The 26543-nt window shown below is 62.8% G+C and overlaps 1 protein-coding gene and 1 long non-coding RNA gene across 3 annotated transcripts; one reads left to right on the top strand and one right to left on the bottom strand.

Moving 5' to 3' along the window:
• The first annotated feature begins 6863 nt into the window (after nucleotides 1–6863).
• On the top strand, nucleotides 6864–13118 carry PLK5 (polo like kinase 5 (inactive)). The gene is given in 15 exon segments (XM_035703060.2): nucleotides 6864–7001; nucleotides 7529–7642; nucleotides 7771–7887; nucleotides 8360–8489; nucleotides 8573–8660; nucleotides 8762–8857; nucleotides 9486–9684; nucleotides 9782–9908; nucleotides 10071–10147; nucleotides 10318–10402; nucleotides 10653–10730; nucleotides 11064–11200; nucleotides 11203–11244; nucleotides 12568–12675; nucleotides 12761–13118. Coding segments are annotated over 15 exon segments (1695 nt in total). The 5' UTR covers nucleotides 6864–6893; the 3' UTR covers nucleotides 12950–13118.
• Nucleotides 11687–17173, bottom strand: LOC112666198 (uncharacterized). 2 transcript variants are annotated; one of them, XR_003140770.2, is made up of 4 exons: nucleotides 16965–17173; nucleotides 15806–15917; nucleotides 14884–15012; nucleotides 11687–11837 (listed from the first exon to the last, which is right to left on the bottom strand). It is a non-coding gene; the product is annotated as an uncharacterized LOC112666198 (long non-coding RNA). The 2 variants fall into 2 exon arrangements; XR_003140771.2 differs by having other exon boundaries at nucleotides 15816–15917.
• Nucleotides 17174–26543: the final 9370 nt, after the last annotated feature.

Here is a 26543-nt window from a genome sequence, read left to right as displayed (position 1 = left end):
GCCCACGCAGGCAGCGGCAGGTGCCCCTCTGCTCACCCCTGGCACTCCTCGCCGTTGCCCATGATGCCCCTGACAGGGGGGTTGAGGGGGTGGGGACAGCAAGGGGACGGCGAGTGGACGGCCCCTCTGGCCCCCTGCAAGCGCAGGTTCAGCTTGCCTGCCCCCTCCTCCAGCCGGCTGTGGGGTGTGGAGCCCTGAGCACGGGGTGGGGAGGGGAAGAGGCTGTCCAGCCCCGTGGGCCCTCCTGGAGCAGCTCAGAGCCAGGCCCCTCGGAGCCACTTATTCACGCGGCATGTCCTGAGCACCTACTGTGTGCGGGCACAGCTGAGCAGGCCCGTAGCGAGGCTGAGGGAGGCCGCCGCCTGGAGGGGTAGAGTCCTCCCTTTGACCAGAGCACCCGAGGCCACTGCAGATGGGGATGGGGTCGGGACGGCCCTCACTGAAGAGCCCATTGCCACAGAGAGGAGGCGGCAGGTGCAAAGGCCCTGAGGTGAGAATCAGTGGGTCAGAGAGGGGCCGAGGGATGGGAGGCCCGGGGGGCGGGAGGGGGTGCTCCAGCTGGCCGCGGTGGGGGTCTCCCCCCACCCAGCGCCACCCACAGTGACCCCTGAGCCTGCCCCCCGGCCCCCGCAGCCTGCCCCCCTCAGCCAACAGGCACCTCCCTCCCCAGCAGCTCAGGCCGAGCTCCCGCCGCACCCCTCCCGCCCCACCGCGGCGCCCATGGGACCTGTGGGCACCAGCCGTACACTCGGCTCCCTACTGGGCGCCCCTCACCTCAACCCTCAGGGCCCGCACAGGGGCCAGCCCCGGGTGGCTGCTGCCTTCTCCCTGCCTCCACGGCCCGTGGGCCGTGAGCAGGGCCGAGTCTGGCCGCGGAGAGCCGGGCGGGTGCCCTTGACACACTGGGTGTTCGCAGGATGGCTGAGGTCACGGGGCGTGGGCGCGGGCGGGGCGGGCGGGGAAGGGGCGGGAGAGCCTGCCCCGCATCCCCCTTGACAGAGGCAGGCGGTGACCTAGGAGAGCTGAAGCCGAGGGTGGGGGGACAGGGCCTGAGAAAGGGTGGCAGGAGGGCGGGCGGGGACGGCTGCGGCAGGCACCTCCGCTGAGCACCTACTGTGTACCGAGCAGCGGCCTGGGGCCTGGGGGCTGCGGCTCAGAGCCGGGCTTGGCTCAAGAGCTCCACCAAGTGGGCGATCTCGGCCCGAGCCGCGGCCTGGGCTCCGCGGGCTGTGCATACAGCAGGCGCCGGGCCCCGTCGAAATGCACTCGGGGACACTGCTCTGCAGGGTATACAGCAGGTATACCCTGTATACAGAGTATACAGCAGGTCCTGCACCCGCGGGCACTGCATGTAGTGCTCCAAGCCTCCCGGGGTGCCTGCAGCCAGCAGTCCCTGCCCGCTGCCAGGAGGGGACCCGGGTCGCTGAGTCCTGCGGGGAGCCCTGCGCAGGGAGGAGGGGTGCAGGGCAAGGTGCATACAGCCGTCACTGCCGCTTGGGCCCCGGCGCCTTGGGGATGGAACTTCGTGCCAGACCGGGATGAGGCGAAGATACAGAGTCCTGCCCGCCCCCCCTCCGCGCCCCCTCGGGCCCGGCCTCCCCCCTCTGTCCTCTGGCCGCAGCTCAGCTGGACTCAGCAGATTCCCAGAGAAGGAGGCCAAGAGCACAGCTCCGCACCCTCGCGCAGGTGGAGGGGTGCTTACGCAGCGGGGACTCCGGGTGGGCCGCCCCTCGGCCCCCCTCTGCGGTGCCCTGGCTCAGGCCCCCAACAGGCGGGGGTGCGGACCCCTACCCGAGGCGGGGCCGGGGGATCTGGTGGACATAGGCCCCCCGGATGTAGGTCAGCGGGGCTCCTGCAGCCTTGGGCCTCAGGAGATGCGCTCGTGAACACCCCGTGGCCTCCACCTGCCCCCACCCCGGGCCTCCTGTGATCCCTCAGGCCGGCCACATGGTCCCTGGGACACTTGGTCCTCCTGAGGACACTGCAGGGAGGCTCCTGCCACCCCTGGCCCAGAACCCTGGCTCCCTGGAGCTGCCCAGGGGTGAACCGTGGCGCCCACTTGCCGGGCCTGAACAGTGAGGTGCAGAGTGGCACAGCCGCCGGCAGCAGGACCTGGGGGCACGGGGACCGCTTCCCACCCTGTCTGAATGGGCGTCCTGGCTTCCTTCTGGAGGGGGTGTCGGGTTGGGTTGGGGACCCGGAGGTGGGGGGCAGCGGGGCAGGACAGGGTGTGAGGCACGGGTTTCTCTGCAGGCCGAGCGGCGCAGACAAGGCCAGGGGGCTGGAGGCCCAGGGAGCACCCAAGGGGGTCTGCGGGGGGAGCCCAGGGGGCAGGGCGGCGGACTCCCTACAGCCCGGCCAGTCACCCAAGGGTCGGGTGACAAAAATCAAGAAAGTTATGCATGACATGGTGCCATTTCCAGAAGAGGAAAAGGGTGCGCGTTACCTAAGTTGAGGCAGGAGGTGGACGGGAGCACCCCTGCTGCGGCCCACCGTGATCCTGGGCGCGGTCGCCTGTGACCCAGGGGCTGCCTTATAGGTTCTGTTTGAATTTCTTGGAATGACCTTCTTTTTCTTTTTTTTTTTAAGATTTTATTTATTTTTTCATGAGAGACACACAGAGAGGTCAGAGACGCAGAGACACAGGCAGAGGGAGAAGCAGACTCCACGCAGGGAGCCCGACGTGGGACTCGATCCCGGGACCCTGGGGTCACGCCCTGGGCCGAAGGCGGCACTAAACCGTTGGGCCACCCGGGCTGCCTGACCTTCTTTTTTTTTTTTTTTTTCTGCCTGACCTTCTGATTCTGATTTTTTTTTTTTTTAAGTAAAATCTTATTTTGGAAAAAATTTTAGATTTACAGAAAGTTGCAAAGATGTTAGAGAGTTTCTGTCTGCACTTTGTCATCAGTGGTGTGATCCAGTCCCCCCAAGATGTCCCCATCCTCGTTCCAGGACCTGGGATGTGTCGCCTCCTGCGGCGGAGGGGACCTGGTCCAGGCCCTGAGGTGGGGGTGACCCTGGGTTCCTGGGGGTCCCCCAAGAGGGAGGCCAGGGGGGAGCCCCAGAGACCGGCAGACCCTGCGCTGCTGGCGGTGAGGACGGAGGAGCGGCCGCGGGCCAGGAGGGGGCGCCTCTGGAAGATGGGGGGCAGGAGGGGGTCTCCCTGGGGCCCCGGGGGACGAGGGGTGACCAGCTCTGTCCACGCCTGGGTTTTAGGACTCCCAACTTCACCACGTGAGGTTGATAAACGGGTGATTTTTTTAAAGCTACAGACTCTGTGGTGATTTGTTACAACAGCCTCAGGAAACGGACGCTTGCTGTGGCGGCTCAGGCGCTGGCGCGGGCTCACCGCGACAACTAATTAACGTATTAGCAGTTCCTATTCCGTGAGCCAACTCCCAACTTCGTGTGCATTCACCATGTGTGTGTTTTTAGCTAGTTTCCTTTTTCTGTCCCAGGATCTCACCCAGGACTTCCATGACGTTGAGCTACTTTTCTCATAATTGGAAAAAAGACCCAAGCAGATGAAATACAGATGATTCGTGTGGAAATCTGGCCGGGCCTGAGGCTCGAGCAGCGCCTTGCACACAGCCAGGGTGCATCCGTGTCCCTGGAGGGAGGTCGAGGCACCACCCGCGGGCACCTGCCATCCCACCTGTGTGCTCCGATGCTCTCCCAGTGGCAGCACGGACCGCCCGCCACAGCCATTCCGACCTGGGTGGATGAGACGGCGTCCAGTGGGGAGGCCCTGGTCAGGGAGGGGGCGGCCAGGGGGCTGACACGCCCCTCGTCTTCCTCATGGGCGGACAGTCCTGAGGAATGTCGTGTCCAGCTCCTTAGGGACCCACGGGGCTGACCAGGGCCCACCCTGCCCGCTCCTCCCCAGCCCCTCACCCCTGCTCTACAAAACAACCCACCGCACCAAACCCTTGCTTCAGGCTCCGATTTTCGGCAGAGCCCAGACCCAGATATAGGAGGAGAGACACGCGTCCTGCTTCAGTGTCCTGCTGGCCTGGATGAGGTCAAGGGAAGTGAAAAAAGGGGACAGGGCCCCAGGCCCCCAGCTACAGACCCTGAGAGAAGGAAGAGGAGCCTCGAAGGATAACCGGAGAGACTTGGAAGAAGGGTGGGGGAAAAGCCTACAGAGGGGTGTCGGGAAGGACGAGGGACGAGAGAGGGCAGTGCTTCTAGAAGGAGCCGCAGAGGCTGTGAGGCTGGGAGAGGCAAGGGCAAAGTTTTGTCCTGGGGCGGGGGAGCCAAGTCTAGCCTCCCCCTCAGCGCTGGGCCGGTGTGGACGTGTGGACGCGGCGCATAGCCACAGTCATGGGGTTTCTGAGCTCTCGGCTGTCCCCGAGGAGCTGCGGGTGGGGCGCGCTCACCACGCGGGCCTTTCCCAGGCCAGGAGGCCGGACAGACGGACAGACGGAGCTCAAGCCCCGTGCTCTCCCTCTGGCGCCTCCCCCGCCCCTGCCGTGTGAGCCTCCCCAGGGAGGCCTGGCTCTCTGCCGCCCCCTCCACCTGCGGCAGGTATTTTGAGCGAAGCTTCCCGCATTTCTCCCAGGAAATGTGCTGAGTCTGGGGAGTTATCTCAGGTCAGTGGAGGAGTAGACGAGACGGAAAGCAAACCTGCGGCCCGGAGCCTGGGGCTCGGCGGGGACGAGGGGGGAGGTCGGGCGGGGTGCCTCTGGACCGTGGGCAGGGGCAGCGTGGGAGGGTCGGCAGGGCCCCCTCCCACCCTGCCTCTGCTTGCCAGGCAAACGGCCTCAGTTTGTTCATCTGTAAAATTGAGGGTATTAGTAACCTCCTAATGCTGTGCCTTCTTTGGGGACCGGGGGGGATCTAAAATGTTCTTCATTTGTTGTTGTGGCAAACATAACAAATTTACCATCTTAAGTGTTTTTCACTGGCAGTGGCACGCAACACACTCACCCCGTCCTGCAACCATCCATCTCCAGAACCTTCCATCTCCCCACACGGAGACCTGTCCCCAGGAAGCACTGACCCCCATCCCTGCCCACCCCTGGCTCCCACCACCTCCTCTTTGTCTCTGTGGACAGGCGTCCTCAGCGGACCTCCTGGGAGTGGGGTCCTGCGGGAGGCGTCCTTCTGGGTCTGGGTCCCCTCCCCGAGCCCGGTGTCCTCGGGGTCCATCCACGTGGGGGCAGGTGTCGGGCCCCTTCCTCCCTGAGGCCAGGTCGTATCCAGGGTGTGCATGGACTGTGCTGTGTTTATGCATCCATTGATGGACACCTGGGGTGTGTCCGCCCACCTTTTAGCCGTTGGGAGTTACGCTGCTATGGACAGTTGTGTTTTTTGTTTTACTGTAATTTAATTTTCATCCTAGAGTGGCTGGGGAGGGGTCCTCGCTGAGGGGCAGCTGAGAACGGGAGGTCTGGGCCTGTGCTAGAGGCTCGGCCGGGAGGGGGCAGAGCTGGGGTCGGTACAGCTGTCGCGCAGGCCGTGAGGCTCCCGGCCAGGGTCTCAGGGGCTCCCAGGGCCCCCAGTGGGGTGGGGTGGGGTGGGGGTGTGGACAGGGGCTCTGGGCTCCAGGCGGCACTCGGAGTGCAGTCCAGCAATCCTGGGCTCGCATATGCCTGCCTGAGGCTGGGTTTTCTCCCCGGTAACATGGGGCTAAGCCGGCCCCCCCATGCAGGGACCAGCTGCTGCCCGCAAGGGGCCTGGCTCGCCCTCGCTGGCCCCCGGAAGGCAAGGCCGTGCTTGAGTCGGGGCGATCTCCCGCCGTCCTCCTGCGGGCCACGGAGCCCAGCGCACCTTCCACATGCTGATGCCGGAGGGGCTTCTCAGATGCCCGGATTAGCCCGCAGGGGGAGGAGTGCAGATCTCAGGGCGACGGTGACACGATGGCCCAGGCCCTTCAGCAGGGATCTTGGGCTCCCGGGCTGCAGCCAGCGGCCCCCAACGCCAACCTCAAAACCTTGGCTGCGGTGCCGAGGCCCGTCCTCCACAAAGGAACCGAGCCTTGCTCTGCCCCCTGCGCTGGGGCCCCCTGAGAGTCCCCCATGCCCCGGTTGCCCCCGTTGGACACACCAGGTGGACATGTGATAACTCAGGAGGTGTTTCCCGTCCCTGGCGGCAGGACCGGGCCGGATTCCGAAATCTGATCTCTTGTAAAATTCCAAGGCCTGATTCCAGCCACAGGGAGCCCTGCTAATCCCTCCCCATTCCGTGTTATGTAACGTTCAGGGATTAATACTGTGGCATCCAGAGCCGCCGCCTGGATTCCAGTCCAGCCCTGGCCCCTCCTGCGCCCCCCAGGCCTCAGTGCGCTCACCTGTAAAATGGGGAGAAGGCCAGTTCCTGTGTCCCAGGACTGATGTAAGGGTGACATGAGAGGACACAGGGAAAGGGCCTGGAACAGCCTGCCGTGTGGCTCAGAGATGTCCCCGCGGGTTCCCTGTGGGTCCACGGTGCCCACGTGTCCCCGCCAGGAGTCACACGCCCGTGTCTGCCCTCCGGTCCCCTGATTCTGTTCCCTCTCGCTGCCTAATGTCCTCCGTATATGACACCCCGACCGAGCGGGGCCCTCCCGGTCCCTGCCCCAGCCCTCCCTCCCTTCCCAACCAGCCCCGGCCTTCCTTCCCTGTCCTCTGGATCCCGCCACTGCTCCCCAGAGCCTCTCCGCTCGCGGCTCCCTGGGGCTTCTGAGAGGACGAGACGATCTCTCTGACCTCAGTTTCCCGCTCAGGGAAAGGGGCACGCTGACACTTCGCCGCCTGGCGGGAGGCGCAGGGCTGGCGCGCGGCACACCTGCCGCCTCGGGCGCCTGGCCCCGCCCCCCGCCCCCCGCCCCCCTCAGCCAATAAGACGCGGCCCCGCGGCGCTGGTCCAGAGCAGCGGGAGTCGGGCCGAGGCTGCGCCCCGAGCCCGGAGGGATGGAGCCCGGGCCGCGGCGGCCGCGCACCTCCCGCCCGCCGGTCTCCGCCTTCCTGCGCGACCCGAGCTCCGGGCGCGTGTACAGGCGCGGGAAGCTCATCGGCAAGGTGCGGGGCCCGCGCCAGGCGTCCGGGCGAGGGTCTCGGGGCGCGGGGCGTCCGGGCAGGGCGGGCTGTGCGCGCGCGGTCGCGGCCCCGGCGAGCAGGGGCGCCCCCGGGTTTTGCTTCTGCGAGGCTGGGGTCTGGGGTTGGGCGGCTGGGTCGGGCGCCGGGCTGTGCTGCACGGGGGCGCGGGCGCGGGGCCCCCCGTGCGTCCCGGGGTGCGGGTGTGCACTCGCGTGTCACCGCTATCCCGCCTTTGTAGAAACTCGGTGGCGGGGTCTCCGCGTGTGTATGTGAACGTGCGCCGCACCCTGCGGTCTCTGTGTCCGGGTGGGGAGTGGGTCGCGTTCCGCGTGCTGTGGTCCCTTCCTGTGTTCCTGTGGCTGCGAACGCAGGGATGAGGGTGTGAGCTGTGCGTCCGCGCATCTCCTGTGTGTGTGTGTGTGTGTGTGTGTGTACGTGTACGAAGAGGCCTGGCTACCTGTCCGCACACCTGTGCACGCCGGCGCTGAGCCGGTCGCCCCTCCCGGCAGGGCGCCTTCAGCCGCTGCTACAAGCTGATGGACATGTCCACCAGTGCCGTGTTTGCCCTCAAGGTGGTGCCTCGCGCTGGGGGCGCGGCCGGGCGACTGCGCCCCCGTGGTAAGGTAGGCCGGACCTTGAGAGCCCCGGGGGCCCACAGGTCACAGGCGGTCCCCAGAGAGGCCCCTGCACGGGGTGGAGGCTCTGCCCCTGGGCCCGAGCCGCGGGCGGACGTGTGGGGCCACACCTGCAGGTGGACCGGGAGATCGCCCTGCACAGCCGCCTGAAGCACCGCAACATTGTAGCCCTCCACGGACACTTTGCCGACCGCGAGAACGTGTACATGGTGCTGGAGTACTGCAGCCGCCAGGTGCGGGGGATGGGTGCAGAGGGAGCCGGCATGCCTCTGTCCGCAGCCCCCCCACCCCCACCCCCCGCGTCTGCTGTGCTCACCTGACTCTCTGTACTTACCTGTCTCCACCCGTGTCCACACCAGGCCCATCTGTGCTCATCCCTGATGCACCTGTGCCCATCTCGGCTCTCTTGACTTGCTTGTGTCTACTCATCCCCAGTTTATTCATTGGCCCATCTGCATCTGTGGCCCTGTGGGACCACCTTAAGGCAGTAATGCCCACCTGAGCACACCTGTGCTCACCCCATCCCCGTGCCCTGCATGTACCCACTTTGGGTTCATCGCGGATCCTCTGGCCCTTTTCAAACTTACCTGCGGCCACCTGGGCCCACCTGAACTGTATTCCTCCTTGGGCTCACCTGAGCGTACCTGTGTTCACCTGTGTGTCCTTGCGCTGCCGCCACCGCCGCCCCCTGCCGGTCACCTGCAGTCACTGGCCCACGTTCTGGAGGCGCGGCAGACTCTGACGGAGCCCGAGGTGCGCTACTACCTGCGGGGCCTGGTCAGCGGGCTGCGCTACCTGCATCAGCGGCGCATCGTGCACCGTGACCTGAAGCCCAGTGAGCATGGAGACGGGTCCTCGTGGGGGGGTGGGGGGGCGCTGGGATGTGGCTCTGCCCTCATAGCCCCTCCCCTCTGGCAGGTAACTTCTTCCTGAACAAGAACATGGTGGTAAAGATTGGAGACCTGGGGCTGGCCGCCAGGGTGGGCCCGGGGGGCCACTGCCACAGGTAAGTGAGCAGCTCTCAGCAGTCTCTCTGCGGAGACACAAGTAGGACCAGATTGGCCTGTGGGCCCCGGCCTTCCTGAGCCCCCCATTATCCCCTCCCAGAGTGCTCTGCGGGACCCCAAACTTCCTGGCTCCGGAGGTCATCTCCAGGAATGGGCACTCCTGCCAGTCAGACCTCTGGGCTCTTGGCTGCATCATGTGAGTGGGTCCTGGGGAAGAGGGTCAGGAGTACCCAGGTGGGGCCAGGTGTGGGCAGGTGGAAGCATGCACGGGACAGGTAAGGACAGGCATAAGTATATAGAAAGGAACAGACGGTGAGAGTGTGCATAGGACAGATGTGGACAGGCGTGTGCAGGTGTGGGGCAGGTGGGGGCACACACCTGCCATCATGCAGGTGTGCAGGTATGAATAGTGCATATGGGACATGTATGTGCAAGGGAAGATAGGTTTGAGCATGCACAGAGGTGTGGACAGGTATTTGCAGGTGGTCGACACACAGGCAGTCTGGGTATACACATACAGTTTTGAGGTATATGCAGGAGTGGGACAGGTGCAAATATGAGTAAAAGAGGACTGGAAGGTAAAAGCAGGTGTATACAGGTGCAGGCAGGTGTACAGACATCTGGTGGTGTCAATCGGGTAGACCGGAGTGGCCAGGTGGGAGCAGATGTAGGGCGGGTATGGAGAAGTGGATGCAAAGCCTGTGCAGAGTAGGAGAGTGGGGTGGGTATGGCCAGGTGTGCAAAGGTAGGTGTGCGCCAAGCCTGGACACCGAGGACAGATGCAAGCAGGCACTCAGGATCCTGCCCCCCACCCCCCGGGTCAGGTACACAGTGCTGACTGGCACCCCTCCCTTCATGGTGGCTCCCCTGTCCGAGATGTACCAAAACATCCGAGACGGCCGCTACCCCGAGCCCGCCCACCTGTCACCCAACGCGCGCCGCCTCATCGCCCGCCTGCTGGCGCCCAACCCAGTGGAACGGCCCAGCCTGGACCACCTGCTGCAGGACGACTTCTTCACCCAGGTGTGTGCTGTTCGACGGGTGGGGCACGCCCTGGGATGGCAGGGCTCAGAGGCCAGGCGGCCTGCGCCGGGTGCTGACCCCGTGGGCCCCCCCAAAGGGTTTCACCCCGGACCGGCTGCCAGCCCGCTCCTGCTACAGCCCACCCTTCTTCACCGTGCCCCAGCCTCTGGGCAGGCTCTTCCGGAAGGTGGGCCGGCTGCTCCTGCCCCAGTGCCGGCCCCTCTGTGAGTAGCACCCGCCCACCCCTCGCCTGCGTCCACCTGCCTGGCCGGCTCGCGTCTCAGCACCTGTCAGTCCTCCCACCTGCTCTACTGCTCCCCAGCGATGGCAGAGGAGGATGTGGGGGGTCAGGCTTCGCCTCCCGAAAAGCCTTGTGCTTCCCTCAGGCCCCATCACGGCTAGCGAGGCCTCGGGTCCAGGAGAAGGTGGATCAGATCCTGACCCCATGGAGTGGGGCAGTGAGGTGAGGGCTCCGGGCAGAGGAGGCTGGAGGCTCGTGGAGCACATTCTCACAGCAGGACTGCGCGGAGGGGAGAGTCGGGGGGGTCTCCCAAGCGAGAGGATGGAGCCTCTCACCTACCTCTGGGCTCTGGTGGGGGCCAGGGCCTCCCCTCACCCCTGCTTCTTCCCCAGGCCACCCTGTTGGACACAGGGGCTCCCCACCTGGAGGTCCCCGTCCACCTGCTCACCCACGGGACCCTCAGGAGCGACCCAGCGGGTGAGCGGACACTCCATCCTAGGGGCTGCAGGTGGGGAGCAAGGGTATCGAGGTCCTGGGGGCGATCACTGGGCCTCGCCAGGGTCGTGCTCCCTCCCTGCCTTCAGCTTTCACACCTGTAAAGCAGGAGGCGTGGCCGGAATCCTTCTGGGTTTAAGAGAAAGTTTTCCCAGATTCAGCAGTTTGGGGCAGGGCTGGTGGGGGGCGTCGCGGTGGGGGTCCAGGCCTGCCCGTCCCCCTCCCCACCCAGGGCCCAAGGGGAGCCAGAGGCAGGAGGTGGAGGTGGCCATCAGAAACCTGCGGCTCTGCCTGGACCCGGGCCTCCCAGGTAGGAACCCAGCGCAGCCCCGGGGGCCGCCTTCCTCCTGACGTCCGAGCACAGCGTCCTGCTCTGTCCAGGGACCCTGCGTATTTCTGGGGCTCCCCTGGAGGGGGTGGAAAGAGCTGAGGGAGGTTTCAGGGCACAGTGACACCATCCTGCTCCCCAGAGTCTGGCAACCCCTGCCCTTCTTCCTTTCTCATCCACCCCCCCTCCCCCGGGGCCTGTCCCCCCCCCCCCCCCCTGCTCGCTGTCCTTGGAGCCTCTTCTTTCTCATGGGATCCAGTTGGATTCTCTTATTCTTCTGTTTTATGCTCTGGGTTTCCACCGTTCCTCCGCCAGACCCCCCTGACACCCCTTACCCAGCCACACAGGATCCCCCAGGAGAGCGGTGGCCCATCCTCTGGGCCCCCAAGTGGGTGGATTATTCCAGCAAGTACGGCTTCGGCTACCAGCTGTCGGATGGGGGCAGCGGTGTCCTGCTTCGGGATGGCACGCACATGGCCCTGCGCCCCCCGGGGGAGTAAGTGATGGGGCTCCTGTCCACCCTCCCATCTTTCTGCGCCCCTCCCTCGAGCACTTAGTAACATGCACGCCTGTGGGCACGGGCTGCCTGCTGGGCCCCACGCGGCGCTACGCCAATGACCCAGGAGATTTCAGGAGGCGGATTTGCGAAGGCAATGAGCTGGGTGAGGTGACCGATGGGGGGCAGGTGGAGGTGACCCCCGGCCTGCCTGGTAGTGGAGGGGCTTTCTGAAGAAGTGACACTCAGGCGAGACATGGAAGGTGAGAAGGAGCCCATCAGGAACAGCATCTGAGGTCCGGGAACAGCACGTGCAAAGCTCCCGACATGGGGCCCAGCCTGGTGGGTTTGAGGAGCGGAGTGAGGTGGGGAGGCAGCGAGGACGTGAAGGGTGGGTCCAAGTCGCGTTTTTTTTTAAAGATTTTATTTATTTATTCGTGAGAGGGCAGCCCCGGTGGTGCAGTGGTTTAGCGCCGCCTGCAGCCCAGGGTGTGATCCTGGAGACCCGGGATCGAGTCCCCCGTTGGGCTCCCTGCGTGGAGCCTGCTTCTCCCTCTGCCTGTGTCTCTGCCTCTCTCTCTCTAGCTGTGTCTCTATGAATAAATAAATAAAATCTTTAAAAAAAAATCTTTATATTTATTCATGAGAGACACAGAGAGAGAGGCAGAGACACAGGCAGAGGAGAAGCAGGCTCCCTGCGGGGAACCCGATGCAGATGCTCATCCACTGAGTCCCCCAAATGTCCCCAAGTCACACTTCTAACGTGACCTTTCTGGTAGGAGTGACACAAGGGACCGCAGGCAGGTGGTTGGCCTAGTCAGGCAGGGAATGGCAGTGGCCGGGGTGGTGGCTGAAGGACGCAAGGGGGCTGGTGCTGGACTTGGGAGGTCAGAGTGGCCACGAGGCCAGGTGGGACGATGGCAAAGGGATGGGCTTGGGGCCAGGATCTCAGGATGGACGGGCTCCGCGGGGCGGAGGTGTGGACGGGGCCAGCCTTCAAATCCTGGTCCGAGGGGCACAGCTGGGGGGCTGTCCGCGGGCGTCGAGGGCCCAGGGGAGAGCCCGTGACGGCCGGCACCACCCCGCACCCCATCCCCAGCCGAGTGTGCTACGTGCCCGGCCGGGGGAAGCTGGAAACGTTCACCCCGAGGGACGTGCCCCGCCCGCTGGCCGCCAAGCTGGCCGTCCTCCGGCTCTTCACCTGCTGCCTACGGCGGCGTGTGCGCCAGGTGAGCCAGGTAAGACGGGGCGGGCGGGCCAGGTGGGGTGGGCCAGGTGGGGCCCCCTACTCCCCTGAGACCGCGTGGCTGGGCCTGTCTGCAGGAGGGGTCCCGGCCCTCGCCCCCCCCAGCGGCCCCCAACCTCTGCTTGCTGCGCTTCCTTGTGTCCGAGCGGGCGTTGCTGCTGCTCTTCAGCGACGGGACGGTGCAGGTGAGCGCCGGGGTGCCCTGGTCCTCGGGGGGCCGCGTGGGGGCCCTCCCTCCCTGACCCGGCTCCTCACCACCACCCCCTGCAGATCAGCGGCAGGGGCGACAGGGCTCACTTGGTGCTGAGTGGCGGCGGCGGCAAGGAGCTGCAGCTCACGGTCTGGGAGGACGGCCAACCCCGCACCTCCTACCCCCGGGGCGCCCTGCAGAGCCCCGGCTGCGCCCCACAAGCCCGCCCGCGCCTTGTCCACGCTCTTCACATGCTGCAGAGCATCTAGTGCCCCCTGCAAGGTGACCGGGTCCCCAGCCCCAGTCCCAGTCCCGCTTCTGCTGTCTCCCCAGAGGGGTGTCCCTAGGGGCAGCCTAGGAGCTGGGGGTCCTTGCCTGTTCAACCCCCACTTCTCTTTGGCTTTGCTCCTTTTTCATTAAAGAGAAGCTGACTCTGTAGTCTGGCGTCTGCCTCCCTTGTGCAGTTCGAGACGCATTAGCAGGGGGACACTCAGGCCGGCGGGCTCTGAGCCCACTGCCCTTTGTGGTGGAGCCGGAAGGGCCGGGTCCCCAGGAACCCGAGCGAGAGTGGGGTCGCGCCATGGCCAGAGAGCTGAAGCGGGTGACGACTGCTCGGTGCCCGAGCTGTAAGGAAGGGGGTGTCCGGGCCGGGAGGGGACCCGCAGCCTGCAGGGCCCCCGTGGTGTGGTCCGGCCCCTCAGCGACAGTTTGGGGCTGGTGGAGCGCGGGGGCTGCTGTGCGGGGTCCTCTCCGAGAGACCCGGATTCAGGAAGGACGTGGCCAGCAGACAAGCAGAATACGGGGGTGCCTGAGATCTGACACCTTGGGGTTGGGGAAACCTGACTAGTAGGAGATGGGGTTTTAAGTCCTCCAGGTCAGGTTCCCCGGGGGGAGGGAGGTGACTCGGCAGGCGACAGGGAGCTGATGTCAGCAGGTGACCATAGAGGAAACAGGGACACAGAGACTGGACTCCGAGGGGACCAGAATGAGGGCGGAAAGTAGGTGTCGAGGCCGGCAGCACTGGCGACAGGGCACAGCCCGGGTGTGCGGGGGGCTCGTCGAGCAACCACTCCACCCCGGGCAGGGTGACCCTGACAGGCACAGCCGAGCCTCAGTTTCCCTGTCTGTAGAGGGGGGACGTGTCCCAGCAGTGTGATTCTCTGGGACAGCCAGCCTCGGAATCTGCATTGTCAACACCCCCCGCCCTGGGGGGATCCATCATGAAAAAAGCCTAAATGGCTGCCGAGGTGGGGGGTCCTGAGCCGGCTCCCCTGCCCCCCAGTACAGGTGTGCACGTGCATGGGAGGAACTCATGGGAACATGCCCGGTGCACACCTGTGGAGGTGGAGAATTTTTTAAGCGTGTGATATGATATTGTTAGTTTTCTTTATAAAATGAGCTCATCCTTAGGCCTTCCTGAGGGGGTGCCGCCCCAGGGACCCGAGGCGATGGCTCCGGACCTCTGTGGTTGTCAGGCTGGGGGTGCTGCTGGCTCCCAGCAGGTGGTGGGTGGGCCCAGGGAGGCTGCTCGGCGCCCCCAGCGCCCGGGACCCCTGATATCGCAGTGCTGGGGGGAGACCCGCTTTACAGATAGAAACTGAAGCATTGACAGGCCTGATGCGGAATTTCTTTTTTTTTTTTTTTTTTTTTTTAATTTTTATTTATTTATGATAGTCACACACAGAGAGAGAGAGAGAGAGAGAGGCAGAGACACAGGCAGAGGGAGAAGCAGGCTCCATGCACCGGGAGCCCGACGTGGGATTCGATCCCGGGTCTCCAGGATCGCGCCCTGGGCCAAAGGCAGGCGCTAAACCGCTGCGCCACCCAGGGATCCCCTGATGCGGAATTTCTAAAAGCACCTTTCCTTTGGAATCGGGGGAAAAAGCAACAAAGATGCAAAGAGACGGTTTTGGGAGAAGCAGGGTGTCCGGTGCCCACGCAGCACCTCACGCAGCGTGAGTCCATGACTGTCCCTGTCATCGTCCCTTGGTGGGGGCCCCTGCCGCGTCCATCAGGAGAGAAGCCACCGGGTGTAGGGGCGCCCCTCAGACGGAGCCGCAGCACCACGCGGGGTCCTCCACAGCCTGCTGAGGACCCCCTGCCCCGGGGGCGCACCTGCCTGCGGGGGGATGGCCCGCTGGGGGATGGACCGTGCGGGGCCTGGACACCTTCCAAGCAGGGCTTTCCCTTTTGAACTATTTACCATCAATTCCAAAAGTAAAATGTGGACGCCACCGATTTGTGACAAATTGCAAAAGGACAGAGCCACAGCGCTCGCCGGGAGGTCACAGGGCCAGCTGGTTCTTTTCCGTTTACCCACACTTGTGCTCCCCTAGAAGAGAAGGAAGCCATTCCCGTGACCTTGCCCCCCGTCACCCCCCCGCCCCCCCACGTGCCTGGGCGTGTTTCTGCACACGTGGAGGTCGGCCTCGGGCTTCCCTCGCAGGGGCGGGATGAAGGCAGAGGGCATTTAGGGCCTGGGGAGGCCACGGAGGGTGGGGAGGCCACGGGCCTTGTGTGGCCTGATGTGGGAGGAGAAATTGTTCTGTGTAAAACAGGGGCAGGAACTGGAAGGGCAGGTGGAGACGCAGGGAGGGGGGCAGTGTGGGTGGAAGAGGACGGCGCAGGGAGAGGGCGAACACCGGGTGCTGACATCGGGCCTTTTGTCCTTTTATTATTATTTTTTTTTTTAATTTTTTTTTAACTTTTATTTATTTATGATAGTCACAGAGAGAGAGAGAGAGGCAGAGACACAGGCAGAGGGAGAAACAGGCTCCATGCACCGGGAGCCCGACGTGGGATTCGATCCCGGGTCTCCAGGATCGCGCCCTGGGCCAAAGGCAGGCGCCAAACCGCTGCGCCACCCAGGGATCCCCTTATTATTATTATTGATGAGAAATTCACATAACCTGCAATTAACGATTTTAAAGTGCACAACCCAGTGGCACTGAGTGCATTCACCATGTTGTGCAACCATCGCCTCTATCTAGTTCCAGAACATTCCATGAGTCCAAAGGAAACTGCCCTCCCATCAGCCGTCACCTCCCTTTGTTCCCCCCCAGCCCCTGGCCCCCCTGAGCCCCCTCCCCGTGCGTGGACGAGCCTGTCCTGCACGTGTCACACACGTGGACTCACGCCCTGTGGGGCCTCCTGTGGTTCCCTCCCTGAGCGCCAGGGGCTGGGGTCCGTCCACAGGGCGGAGTGGGGGCCTCGCTCCTGCTGGCGGCCGGGACGTGCCTGTGGGTGGGGGACATGTTGTGAACCCGCCATTCCCCTGTCGATGGCATCGTGTTACAAATGACAGGAACCCCTCCTAACTGTGAGGAGCAACGTGAAGGGCTGGCTCCTGATGCAGGCGCGGCTGCATGTGCGTTCGGGTGACCCACAGGGCTCCCCTGCCACGCTCTTCCCCTCTTCCCCGCCCTCCCCGTCTCTTGTTTGGACAGCGGGCTCCTGCGGCCTGGTGACAGGGCCCGGGCTGGCGAGCGAGCTCTCAGCACCCTAGGGGGGAAGGGGCCAAAGCCTCCCTAGGTGCGCAAAAGTCGCTGGGGAAGCCCATTGGCCAGGCCTGGGCCAGTGACACCCCCACAGCGGACCCCCCCAGCCAGCCGGAGACCTGGAGTGAGACCCCCCGGCCCAGAAGGGGCAGGTGCCAACCTCGCCGCCGTGGGGACCCTGTACGGGGACCAGGCCTGGCCTTTGTCTCCCAGGGACCTGGCGGCCTCTGGGGGCGCTGCTGGGGGCGAGGGCGCGGCTGGGCCCTGAGGACGCTCAGGCAGTGCTTGGAGGGGCCCCGGGGCCGGGTCAGGGCCCGAGCCCCGCCAGCAGCCAGCAGCCCCGGGGTCTCCCGGGAGCGGGTCCTGCAGCCCCAGCCGGGCCTTCAGACCAGGCAGCCGCACGGGCCCGCGTGCAGACCTGAACCTCACGAGGCTCGGCAGCCAACCCGCTTCTGAATGCCTAGGCCGCAGAAACGGTGACGGGAGGACGCGTGAGTACCGGCTTCGGGGCCCTTGGCCGGGGCCCATTTGTTAGCACGCGGCAGCCGCGGACTAGCACACCTGCCAGCACGCAGGGGCCGCCCGGTCCTGCCCCGGCGGGTGTTTCTGGGGAGAGGGTCGAGCACCCTCAGCTTGCGCAGTGCGCAGCCTAGAGCGCCGCCCCCGCCTGCCTGCGGGGCCCCAAGTAACCGTCCACACGACAGAGCAACGGTGTGCCCCCCGCCCCCCCCCGCTCTTATCTCAGGGGGAGAACTTCAGGAGGGGGCGAGGGCCACAGCATCCCCACCCTGCGAGCTTCTGGCATCTTCCATAGACAGGGGAACCGGGCCCCTCAAGAAATAAAATCATTAGTCTCCCTTTTGTGGGTGTTTGCAAAGGGGGCGCTTCGGACAACGGCCGCGAAGGTGTCCCAGGCCGCAGCTTGTACCTGGAGAGGCCCGGCTCACTGCGGGCGACGCGGGACCTGGGCCCGTCCGCGCCCCGCGCCTGGACCGCGTCCCCATTGGTCCGTGGAGCGCGTGAGGCAACGCCTCCTCCAATCACCAGCAAGCGGGGCGGGGCCAGGCGGCACAGCCGGGCAGACGTGATTGGCTGCTGCCATGGCAACCGTGAGTGACGTCACAAAGCGATGCAGGGGCCGGTCCCGCGTGCGGGCATCTGGTTCCCGGGCTGCCGCTGCCGTTTGCGCGCCTCGGGGGCAGGGCGGGGCGGGGGCGGCTCTCCTCTCCCCACTTGACAGATGTGGACACTGAGGCACAGCGGTCACGTCGGGTCGTGACAGCTGGGAGAAAAGTGTGGCTACAGGTAGGTCCGCCCTGCGCCCTCCCAGTCGAGGAAGTTTTAAAATCCGGAGTGTGCGGAGTGAAAACAGGCCGGTGCCAGCGGGTCACACGCTGCATTTTTGAGATGAGAACATTCTAGAAGTGGAGGAGGGAGGCGTGGCTGCCGGGGGTTGGGGACTGTGGCAGGGCGCGGTCCGTGTGGTGCTGGAGGCACGAAGTTCCGCAGCTGGTAAAATTGTGGACAATTCAATACACACGCGTGGGTGCAAGTAACGTGAAAAATGTGAGATGGGGTAAGGCGGGGGGGAGCGCGGGACGCCTGATCTCGGGGTGGTGAGTTCAAGCCCCACCTTGGGATTACTTAAAAAAAATTAAAATAGGTGTTCAAAAGCAAAATCGTGTGCAAGGATGTGCAGGGATGGCAAGATGGGGGAAGAGGATTACGAGGTACAAACTTCCAGTTGTAGAGTAAGTCACAGGGATGAAAGTACAGCATAGGGAATACATTCAGTAATAGTGTCATGTGGGGGCGCCTGCCTTGGGCTCAGGGCTCAGGGCGTGACCCCAGGGTCCTGGGGTCCTGGGGTGGAGTCCCGCGTGGGGCTCCCCGCAGGGAGCCTGCTTCTCCCTCTGCCTGTGTCTCTGCCTCTCTCTGTGTGTCTCTCAGGAATAAATAAATAAAGTCTTAAAAAAAGAAAAAAAAGAAAAAATAACATTGTAATGTTGTAGGGTGACAGACTGTAACCACACTTCCCCTGGTGACTGTTTCATAATGTATACAATTGTTGTGCACCTGAAACAAATATAATATTTTGACTACAATTAAAACTTTTAAAAATCGGGGGATCCCTGGGTGGCTCAGCAGCTTGGCGTCACCTACAGCCCAGGGTGGGACCCCAGGTCCTGGGATCGAGTCACACATCAGCGTCCCTGCATGGAGCCTGCTTCTCCCTCTGCCTGGGTCTCTGCCTCTCTCTCTCTCTCTGTCTCTATGAAAAAATAAATAAGATCTTTATTAAAAAGTTTTAAAAATCACTGGATTAATGATTTTTTTTTTTTTTTTTTTTTTTTTTTTAGGGATCCCTGGGTGGCGCAGCGGTTTGGCGCCTGCCTTTGGCTCAGGGCGCGATCCTGGAGACCCAGGATCGAATCCCACGTCAGGCTCCCGGTGCATGGAGCCTGCTTCTCCCTCTGCCTGTGTCTCTGCCTCTCTCTCTCTCTCTCTCTCTCTGTGACTATCATAAATAAATAAAATTTAAAAAAAAAAAATAAAATAAATGTGTGCACCAATATTCATAGTAGCTCTGTCCAGGTAGCCAAACATGGAAATAACCCTAAATGTCCATTGACAGATGAACAGTTACAGAGCGTCCACCACACGTGCGGGGCATGTCCCTGGCTGCGAGCAGGAGCGAGGCGCACACACCACCCGGGGACCGACCAGAGCCCCCAACACTCAGGGAGGGAACCGGACACAGGAGGCCCCACGGGGTGTAGTCCACGTGTGTGACACATCCAGGACGAGCTCATCCACACACGGGGAGGGGACTCGGAGGGGCCTGGGGAGGGAAATGGGGGGTGACAGCTAGTGCAGACATGGCTTCTTTTGGGGTGATAGAATGTTGTGGAATGAGCTAGAAGGGACAGTTGCACAACTTTGTGAATAAATTTAATGCCACTGCATCATACACTTTAAAAGGATTAAAATGGTTAATTTTATCTTTTTATATGAGTAATGGCTACACCCATCATGGGGCTGGAACTCACAACCCCAAGATCAAGAGTCGTGTGCTGTCCTGACTGAGCCGGCCAGGCGCCCCTTCAATGGCAAATTATATCTTCTATGTACTTTACCACAATTTAAAAAAAAATCCCTGCTGCCCACGTTGCTCCTCAGGCCCCTTACAGCAGAAGGGGGGAGGGGGGCTCAGGCTTTGCTGTTTCTTAAAGCTCCCCCTGGCTCTGAGGGGAGGCCAAGGCCAGGAGCCCTCATGGAGGTGACACGGGGTTGAGCCCGGGATCGGGGAGCAAGGAGGACAGTGCATGCACAGAGGCCAACAAACCAATGCCAAAGAATAATAATAACCAAACTGAGAAATTTATTTATTTATTTATTTATTTATTTATTTATTTATTTATTTGCAACTGAGAAAAATAAATTTTTAGAAGATTTTATCTGGGGATCCCTGAGTGGCTCAGAGGTTTGGCGCCTGCCTTTGGCCCAGGGCGCGATCCTGGAGTCCCGGGATCAAGTCCCACGTCGGGCTCCCGGCATGGAGCCTGCTTCTCCCTCCTCCTGTGTCTCTGCCTCTCTCTGTCTCTCTCTCTCTCTATGTCTATCATGAATGAATAAATAAAATCTTTAAAAAATAAAAAATAAAGATTTTATTTGGGGCAGCCCGGGTGGCTCAGCAGTTTAGCGCCGCCTTCAGCCCAGAACATGATCCTGGAGTCCGGGGATCGAGTCCCGCATCGGGCTCCCTGCATGGAGCCTGCTTCTCCCTGTGCCTGTGTCTCTGCCTTTGTCTCTCTCTCTGTGTCTCTCATGAATAAATAAATAATATCTTAAAAAAAATAAAGATTTTATTTATTCATGAGAGACACAGAGATAAAGAGAGGCAGAGACACAGGCGGAGGGAGAAGCAGGCCCCCTGCAGGGAGCCCACGTGGGACTGGATCTGGGAGCCGCCGTCACACCCTGAGCCACAGGCAGGGTCGCCTCTGCTCTCCTCTCTGCCTGGATTTACACCTGGCGTTCTCCACACTGAAGCGCTTTAGGAATCAAGTACAAGGCGTGTTAGGGTCCTAGCGCATGGAGGGCTGCCGGGAGGAAGCAGCGACACTGCGGGGGCCCCCTCCGCGCAGGCAGGGCCACACGGGGCTTGACCCAGCCGCCCCTCGGCACGTTGGTCCTCCCTGGCCCACGGCTCCTGCAGGTGAGTGTTCACTCGGGGAGCTTCAAGGGGGACCGAGACACACGCAGAGCGGGTCACAGCAATGGGGGTGACGGAGGTCGGAGCCCTGCTGCTGGGGCGGGGCAGCACCCCAGGGAGATGTGAGACACCGTCAGGAGAGGGAAGGGGGAGCTGCTCAGTGACCCGAGGGCGGGGAGCACCCCCAGGCCGTGCACAGCCCCCAACGACCCTGGTGTGAGCGAGAGGGGACCCTGGTCTAACAGGTTAGGGGGAGGAAGACACCGAGGAGCAGAACGTTGCCTTGCGGGGCGCTGAGCTTCGGCGGTGAGCCTGCAGCAGCCCGGCCAGAGGGGTTCAGGTGTAGGCCCCGTGGGGGTTCCAGCCGCGAGCCCGCAGGGTGAGGGCCGCAGGAAGGAGGAGCAGCCTCCGCTTCCTCCCGCGTGGACGCTGGCCGCGGAGCCCTCGCGGAAGGCACCGCTACTCTGAGCGGGGCTGCTGGGCCCAGTGAGCATCCTGGGGTGCCTCCCGGCCCCCCCCCCCCGTCCCTCCAGCAAGCTGAGCCCTCGCCGAGCCCCCCTGGGGCCTTTCGGCCAGGCTCTGACGTCACCACTGACCCCGTCTTCCCCACAGCCGTGGCTGCCCCGAGAGCGTCCAGCCCCGGGTGACCGCACACCCCACGTCTCCAGGCTGCAGGGGCTCACAGGGGTCAGAAGCCCTCCAGGCCCGGGGCTCCATGTGCCCCCCAACATTCTCACATCCCCAGTGTCTGTGCACAGCAGGAGGGCCAAGTGCTCAGCCTCAGCAAGAAGGAAATTCCTAAGAACTGATTCAACTCAACGTCCCCAAAGCCAAATAATCCAGGTAACAATGGACAGAAGACCCGGGCACGCATCTCTCCAGAGAAGACACACAATTGGCCACAGACGCGTGGAAGGATGCTCCGCGTCCCTCGGCGGCCGGGCAGCGCGGGTCAGAGCCACGGGCGGCCACCTCCCACCTGCCGGGGCCGGGACGCAGGTGGCGGCGAGGAGGCGGGGGGCGCGCAGGCCGGGCCGCGGGGCGCAGGGCGGGGGCGCCTCAACCAGGTGGCCCAGGCGCCCCTCGGCCCGGCAACGGCGCTGCCGGCGTCACCCCAAAGGACACGGGGACCCGAGCGGCAGCCGCCCGTGGAGGAGCCTCGGCGCCCTGCGACCTCGCTGGACTAAGACGTGCCCCGTGGCCACGGTGGGTATGGCTCAGCCTCCGGCAGGGAGGAAGGCTCGGGTGGGCAGGCGGGGCCCGGGGCACGACGCTGGGGGGCGACAGAGAAAGGCCAGCACCATGCGGTCGCCGCAGGCGGAGCAGATGGACAACACAAATGGGACAACACAAAGGGGCCTGGGGGCTCCGGCGGCGAGGTCATGATCCCGGGGTCCTGGGGTCGAGTCCCCGTCAGGGAGGAGCCTCCCTCGGCTCTGCCCCTCAGCCCCACTCAGGCTCTCTGTCAAATAAATAGAATCTTACACACAAATGAAGGGAAAAGGGAGAGACTGAGGCAAAGCAAGAAACAGTCTGAACGGCAGCTAACACAGCGCTGGTCACCCGAGGGCAGCGGCGGGGAGGGGGGGGCACACGGGAGGGGGCTAAGGACTCACTCCACATAATGATAAAAAAAAGGGACAACTTCCTTGGTCGCATTTCTAAAGGGATCGTTTGCTTCTTCCGACTACTATACACCTACGAATAAACGTTCTATTCCTCATACGACCTCAAAAAAAAGGACATTATGTACAAGGGATTATTACGCAGCCACGAAAAATGAGACCTTGCCATCTGCAACAACGTGGGTGGACCTAGAGGGCATTACGCTGAGCGACCTAAGTCGGAGAAAGACAAATACCGCAGGGTGTCACTCACCTGGGGTGTCTAAAAAATGACACCAACCAACAGACCCTTAACTTCAGAGAACGGGGCGCCGGGGATGGCACATCTGGCTTCCACCCAGGGCGTGACCCCGGGGTCCCGAGTTCAAGTCCCCAACGGGCTCCCTGCAGGGAGCCTGCTTCTCCCTCTGCCTGTGTCTGTGCCTCATTCTCTGCGTCTCTCATGAATAAATAAGTAAAATCTTAAAAAAAAAAGGAAAGAAAAAAGAAAAAAAGCCAACGCACCAGAGTGCTTTGTGGCACCGGGGACAGTGGCTAGGTTCTCATGGACGGAGGTGTTGGGCTTGTTCGGGGTCACCCCTCCCACACCCGGCGAAGCCAGATCTGCTGTGAGTAAAGGAAAAGCTCAGCTCTTTGGCAGCGGGGTGCCCCGTCATTTATTCCATCAACAAACATTTAGGGAGCAGCTCCTGTGTGGCGGCGCTGAGCGGCGGGGCGGGGGCGGCCGGGGTGGGGGGGGAAGGTGCAAAGGGGGCTCCGGCTCGTGCCCTGGGGGAGCCCGGGCGAGGGGCGGGCGTGTGTGCTCCTGCGGGAGTCATGTGCAGGCCCGGCCACACGGTGGCGACAGAGGACGCGCCGCCCGCGCCCACGGGGGCGGGGCCTAGGGGGCGGGGCCTAAGAGGCGGTGCCTAAGGGGGCGTGGCTTCCAGCTCGGCCTCCCCGCCCGGGGCACACCCGCCCCCAGGGGCAGGCAGGCGGCCTCGGCGGCCTCGGCGAAGCGGCCGGTTCATTGCGGTTCCCGTTCCGCAGCCCCGGGGCCCGCGCCCGGCCTCACCTGTACCTGCCGAGCCCTTGGCAGCCGCGTGCCCCTGTGAACCGAGGCGTTGCCCCGCCCCCCCGTGCCCCCCGCGCCCCCTCCCGCCCGGTCCCCCCCCCCCCCCGCGCCCCTTGCCAAATGCATCAAATCAAAGCACGTCCCGTTCAGGCTGAGTTTCCGGGGAGCAGCACGGCCCAGGCAGCCCCGGCCTCAACGTAACCGCGTGTCCTGGATCCCGGGGGGGGAGCGCCCCATGTCCCCGATGTGCCCCTGCGCCGCGTCCCCGAGGCTCCCGGCGCGCCGGGCCGTCAACCGCTCACACCGACGGTTCTGGGCTCCGGAGGCCGAAAACCCAGGCGTGGGCGGGGCTGGTCACCCCCAGGCCACCCCCCACCCCCCGCCCCAGGGAGACCCCCTCCTGCCCCCACCTTCCAGGGTCCCCGCGGCCCCTCCTCCGTCCTCCCCGCCAGCAGCGCGGGGTCTGCCCGTCTCGGGGGCTCCCCCACCGCCTCCCTCTCGGGACCACCCCCCGGAGCCCAGGGTCACCCCTACCCGGGGCCTCGACCAGCTCCCCTCTGTGCGGGAGGCGGCAGCACACCGCAGCCCCTGTGCTGAGTGCTGTTTTAGGGCCGCACTGGCCACAGCGCGGGCAGCCTGGCCTCCTGCTTCCCGGGATCAAAAGTAGTGCAAAGTCTGCACAGCAAACTACTTCCCCCAGGTGCTGCTTCCCCCTCTTTGTTGGTGGCCATTTAAAGTTAATTAAAACTGGGGCACCCGGGTGGCTCAGTGGTTGAGCGAGCGGCTGGCTTCGGCCCAGGGCCTGCGTGATCCTGGGGTCCCGGGATCAAGTCCTGCATCGCCGTCCCTGCAGGGAGCCTGCTTCTCCCTCTGCCTGTGTCTCTGCCTCTCTCTGTGTGTCCCTCGTGAATAAATAAAATCTTTAAAAGAAAAACAAAATTAAAAGTTCAGTCTCCTAATCACATGAGCCATGTTTCAGATGTTCAGTCACTCAGTGTGGCTGGCAGCACTTGCGATGGAGAGTGAAGATCTAGAACATTCCTATCGTTGACCCATTATTATTTTATTTGTTCATTTGAGAGAAAGCATGTGAGAGAACATGCGCAGGGGGGAGGGCAGGCTCCCCCCTGAGCAGGGAGCCCAACATGGGGCTCGATCCCAGGACCCCGGGACCATGACCTGAGCTGAGGGCAGACACTTCACCAACTGAGCCATCCAGGCGCCCTCATTGTCCCATTATTGGACAATGCTGGACCGGAACATTCTAGAGTGACACTGCTCTATGTAGGAGCCATCAGCCACGAGTGGCTGTTTACATTCACATTTAAATTTTGTTGGCCACTGCCTTCCAGCAAGGGCTGGCGTGGCTCCCTCCTTGTGAAGGGGAGGCTCCAGGGGGGAGGTGGGCTGTGGCGAAAATGGTGCCTGCCCTGACAGGCCTGAAGAACGAGTTCCAAGGCCACCTTCCAGGTCAGGATTTCTGCCTTTTCTCCCACTATTTGAACCTGTCTCCCTGACTACTCTTTGTTCCCTGAATCTGACTTGTGATCCCACCACTTCCAAGTCTTTCCTACTCTGTCTCCCCCTGACCAACCAACCTCTCCAGCTAGCCTTCCTCTGAATCTCTCAGCAAAATTAGTCCTTCCTCCTCTGTTCTGACTTATCCACACACCACCCATCCATCCACCCATCCATTCATCAATCCTCCATCCATCCATCCATCCATCCACCCATCTATCAATCCTGCATCCACCCATCCATCCACCCAACCATCCATCCATCCATCCATCCACCCATCCAACCACCCACCCATCCATCCATGAATCCACCTATCATCCATCCACCCATCCATCCATCCATCCATCCATCCATCCATCCATCCATCCAGTCACCCATCATCCATTCATCCACTCCTTATCCGTCTTCCATCCATTCACTCACCCACCACCCACCTATCCATCCATGCACCCAGCAAACGCTGAGCACCTTCCCATTTCCAAGCTCTGTTTGTTCTATTTGGTCTGTTGGTGTTTTCCTGGCCTCAGAGGTCTTGTGTCTGAATTGATGCCCCGCAGATGTATCCATCTGAGGGAAGAGCTGGAGAGAGGGGACGACCAGGGACACCTGCCAGGCTCTATACTCGGCTGCGCATGGTTAAGCGCTGATTAAGTCCCCACTTTACAGAGAAGAAGACAAGTCAGGGAGATAACGTGCCCAGGGGCATGCAGCAGGCAAGTGGTAGGCCAGGAGGGGACTCCCGTGTCTGTCCCTAGAGCTGCTTTCCCTACACATGGTCGTGCAGGTGACATATCACTCCCACTGAGCCCACTCAGTTGGTGGCTCCATCTCACAGATGCGAGCACCACAGCCTTACCCTCTCGTCTCCCTGAAATCTTATGGGACCCACAATAAAGTCTTCTCAGAAGACACTGGACGGGTCACCGCAGTGTGCTGAGCCTGTGAACCCACAGACACAAGTGACAAGGGCAGGGCAGCCCCGGTGGCGCAGCGGTTTAGCGCCGCCTGCAGCCCGGGATGTGATCCTGGAGACCCTGGATCGAGTCCCACATCAGGCTCTCTGCATGGAGCCTGCTTCTCCCTCTGCCTCTCTCTCTGTCTCTATGAATAAATAAATAAAATCTTAAAAAAAAAAAAAAAAAAAACAAGTGATAAGGGCAATGAAGGTTTGCCTCGGTCGTTGGCTTCCCTGAGCACGTCTAGTTGTGAAGCTGATTGCACCCGGTAATGGCCTTGCTTTTGCGCAGCACCCCTCACCCCCAGGAATGTAGCCCCCGTAGGTGGCTATGAGTTCGAGTGACTCCAGCTTACAGTGGCTTAAGCAAAGCAGGAGAGCTCGCTGGCACTCATAACTGGGAGGTTGGGACGGGCTGCCTGCAGGCACAGCTGGATCCAGGGCCCCAGATGGCAAGCACGAGAGCCCACTCTGGCCATCTCTCAGCTTTCCCCAAGGGCCGCAGCAACTCTGGCCTCTCGAGTATCAGCTTCACAGCCCCTCAGCAGGGAGCGAGCACATCCCTCAGACATTTCTGGATGCTTCCAGGACGGCATGTCCTCAGGTCGGGCCCACGCCCATTGCATCTTCTGAAACCCCTTGCTTGGGCTCCAGTCCCGACCTCCTTTCCCAGGACTTGGTTTCAACCTCCTGGGTGTCCTGTCTCTCCCTTGACCCCTCGGTCCCTCGAGGGGGGCTGCTTTCTCTTTGTCCAAAATGCCAGGGGGACTGGTCCCCACGCTGTCGCCTCCCACTGCCCCCGTAGCCTCCTGCAGGACGGTGGCTACGGTCTAACTTCTGTCCAGTCGCCCAGGGCCACGGCAGCCACGTCCAGCCCCCTCCTTGCGTGGTGGGCCGGCCCCGGCCTGCGTGCTGCCCACCCGCCCTACTGGCTCCTGCGGCTGCTGAAACAAATTGTCACAATGTTGGTGACAGCACAACACGCCTTTGTTCTCTCA

The sequence above is a fragment of the Canis lupus genome, chromosome 20 (assembly GCF_003254725.2).
Source record: "Canis lupus dingo isolate Sandy chromosome 20, ASM325472v2, whole genome shotgun sequence".
NCBI lineage: Eukaryota > Metazoa > Chordata > Mammalia > Carnivora > Canidae > Canis > Canis lupus.
This window is presented reverse-complemented; position numbering and strand designations above follow the sequence as displayed.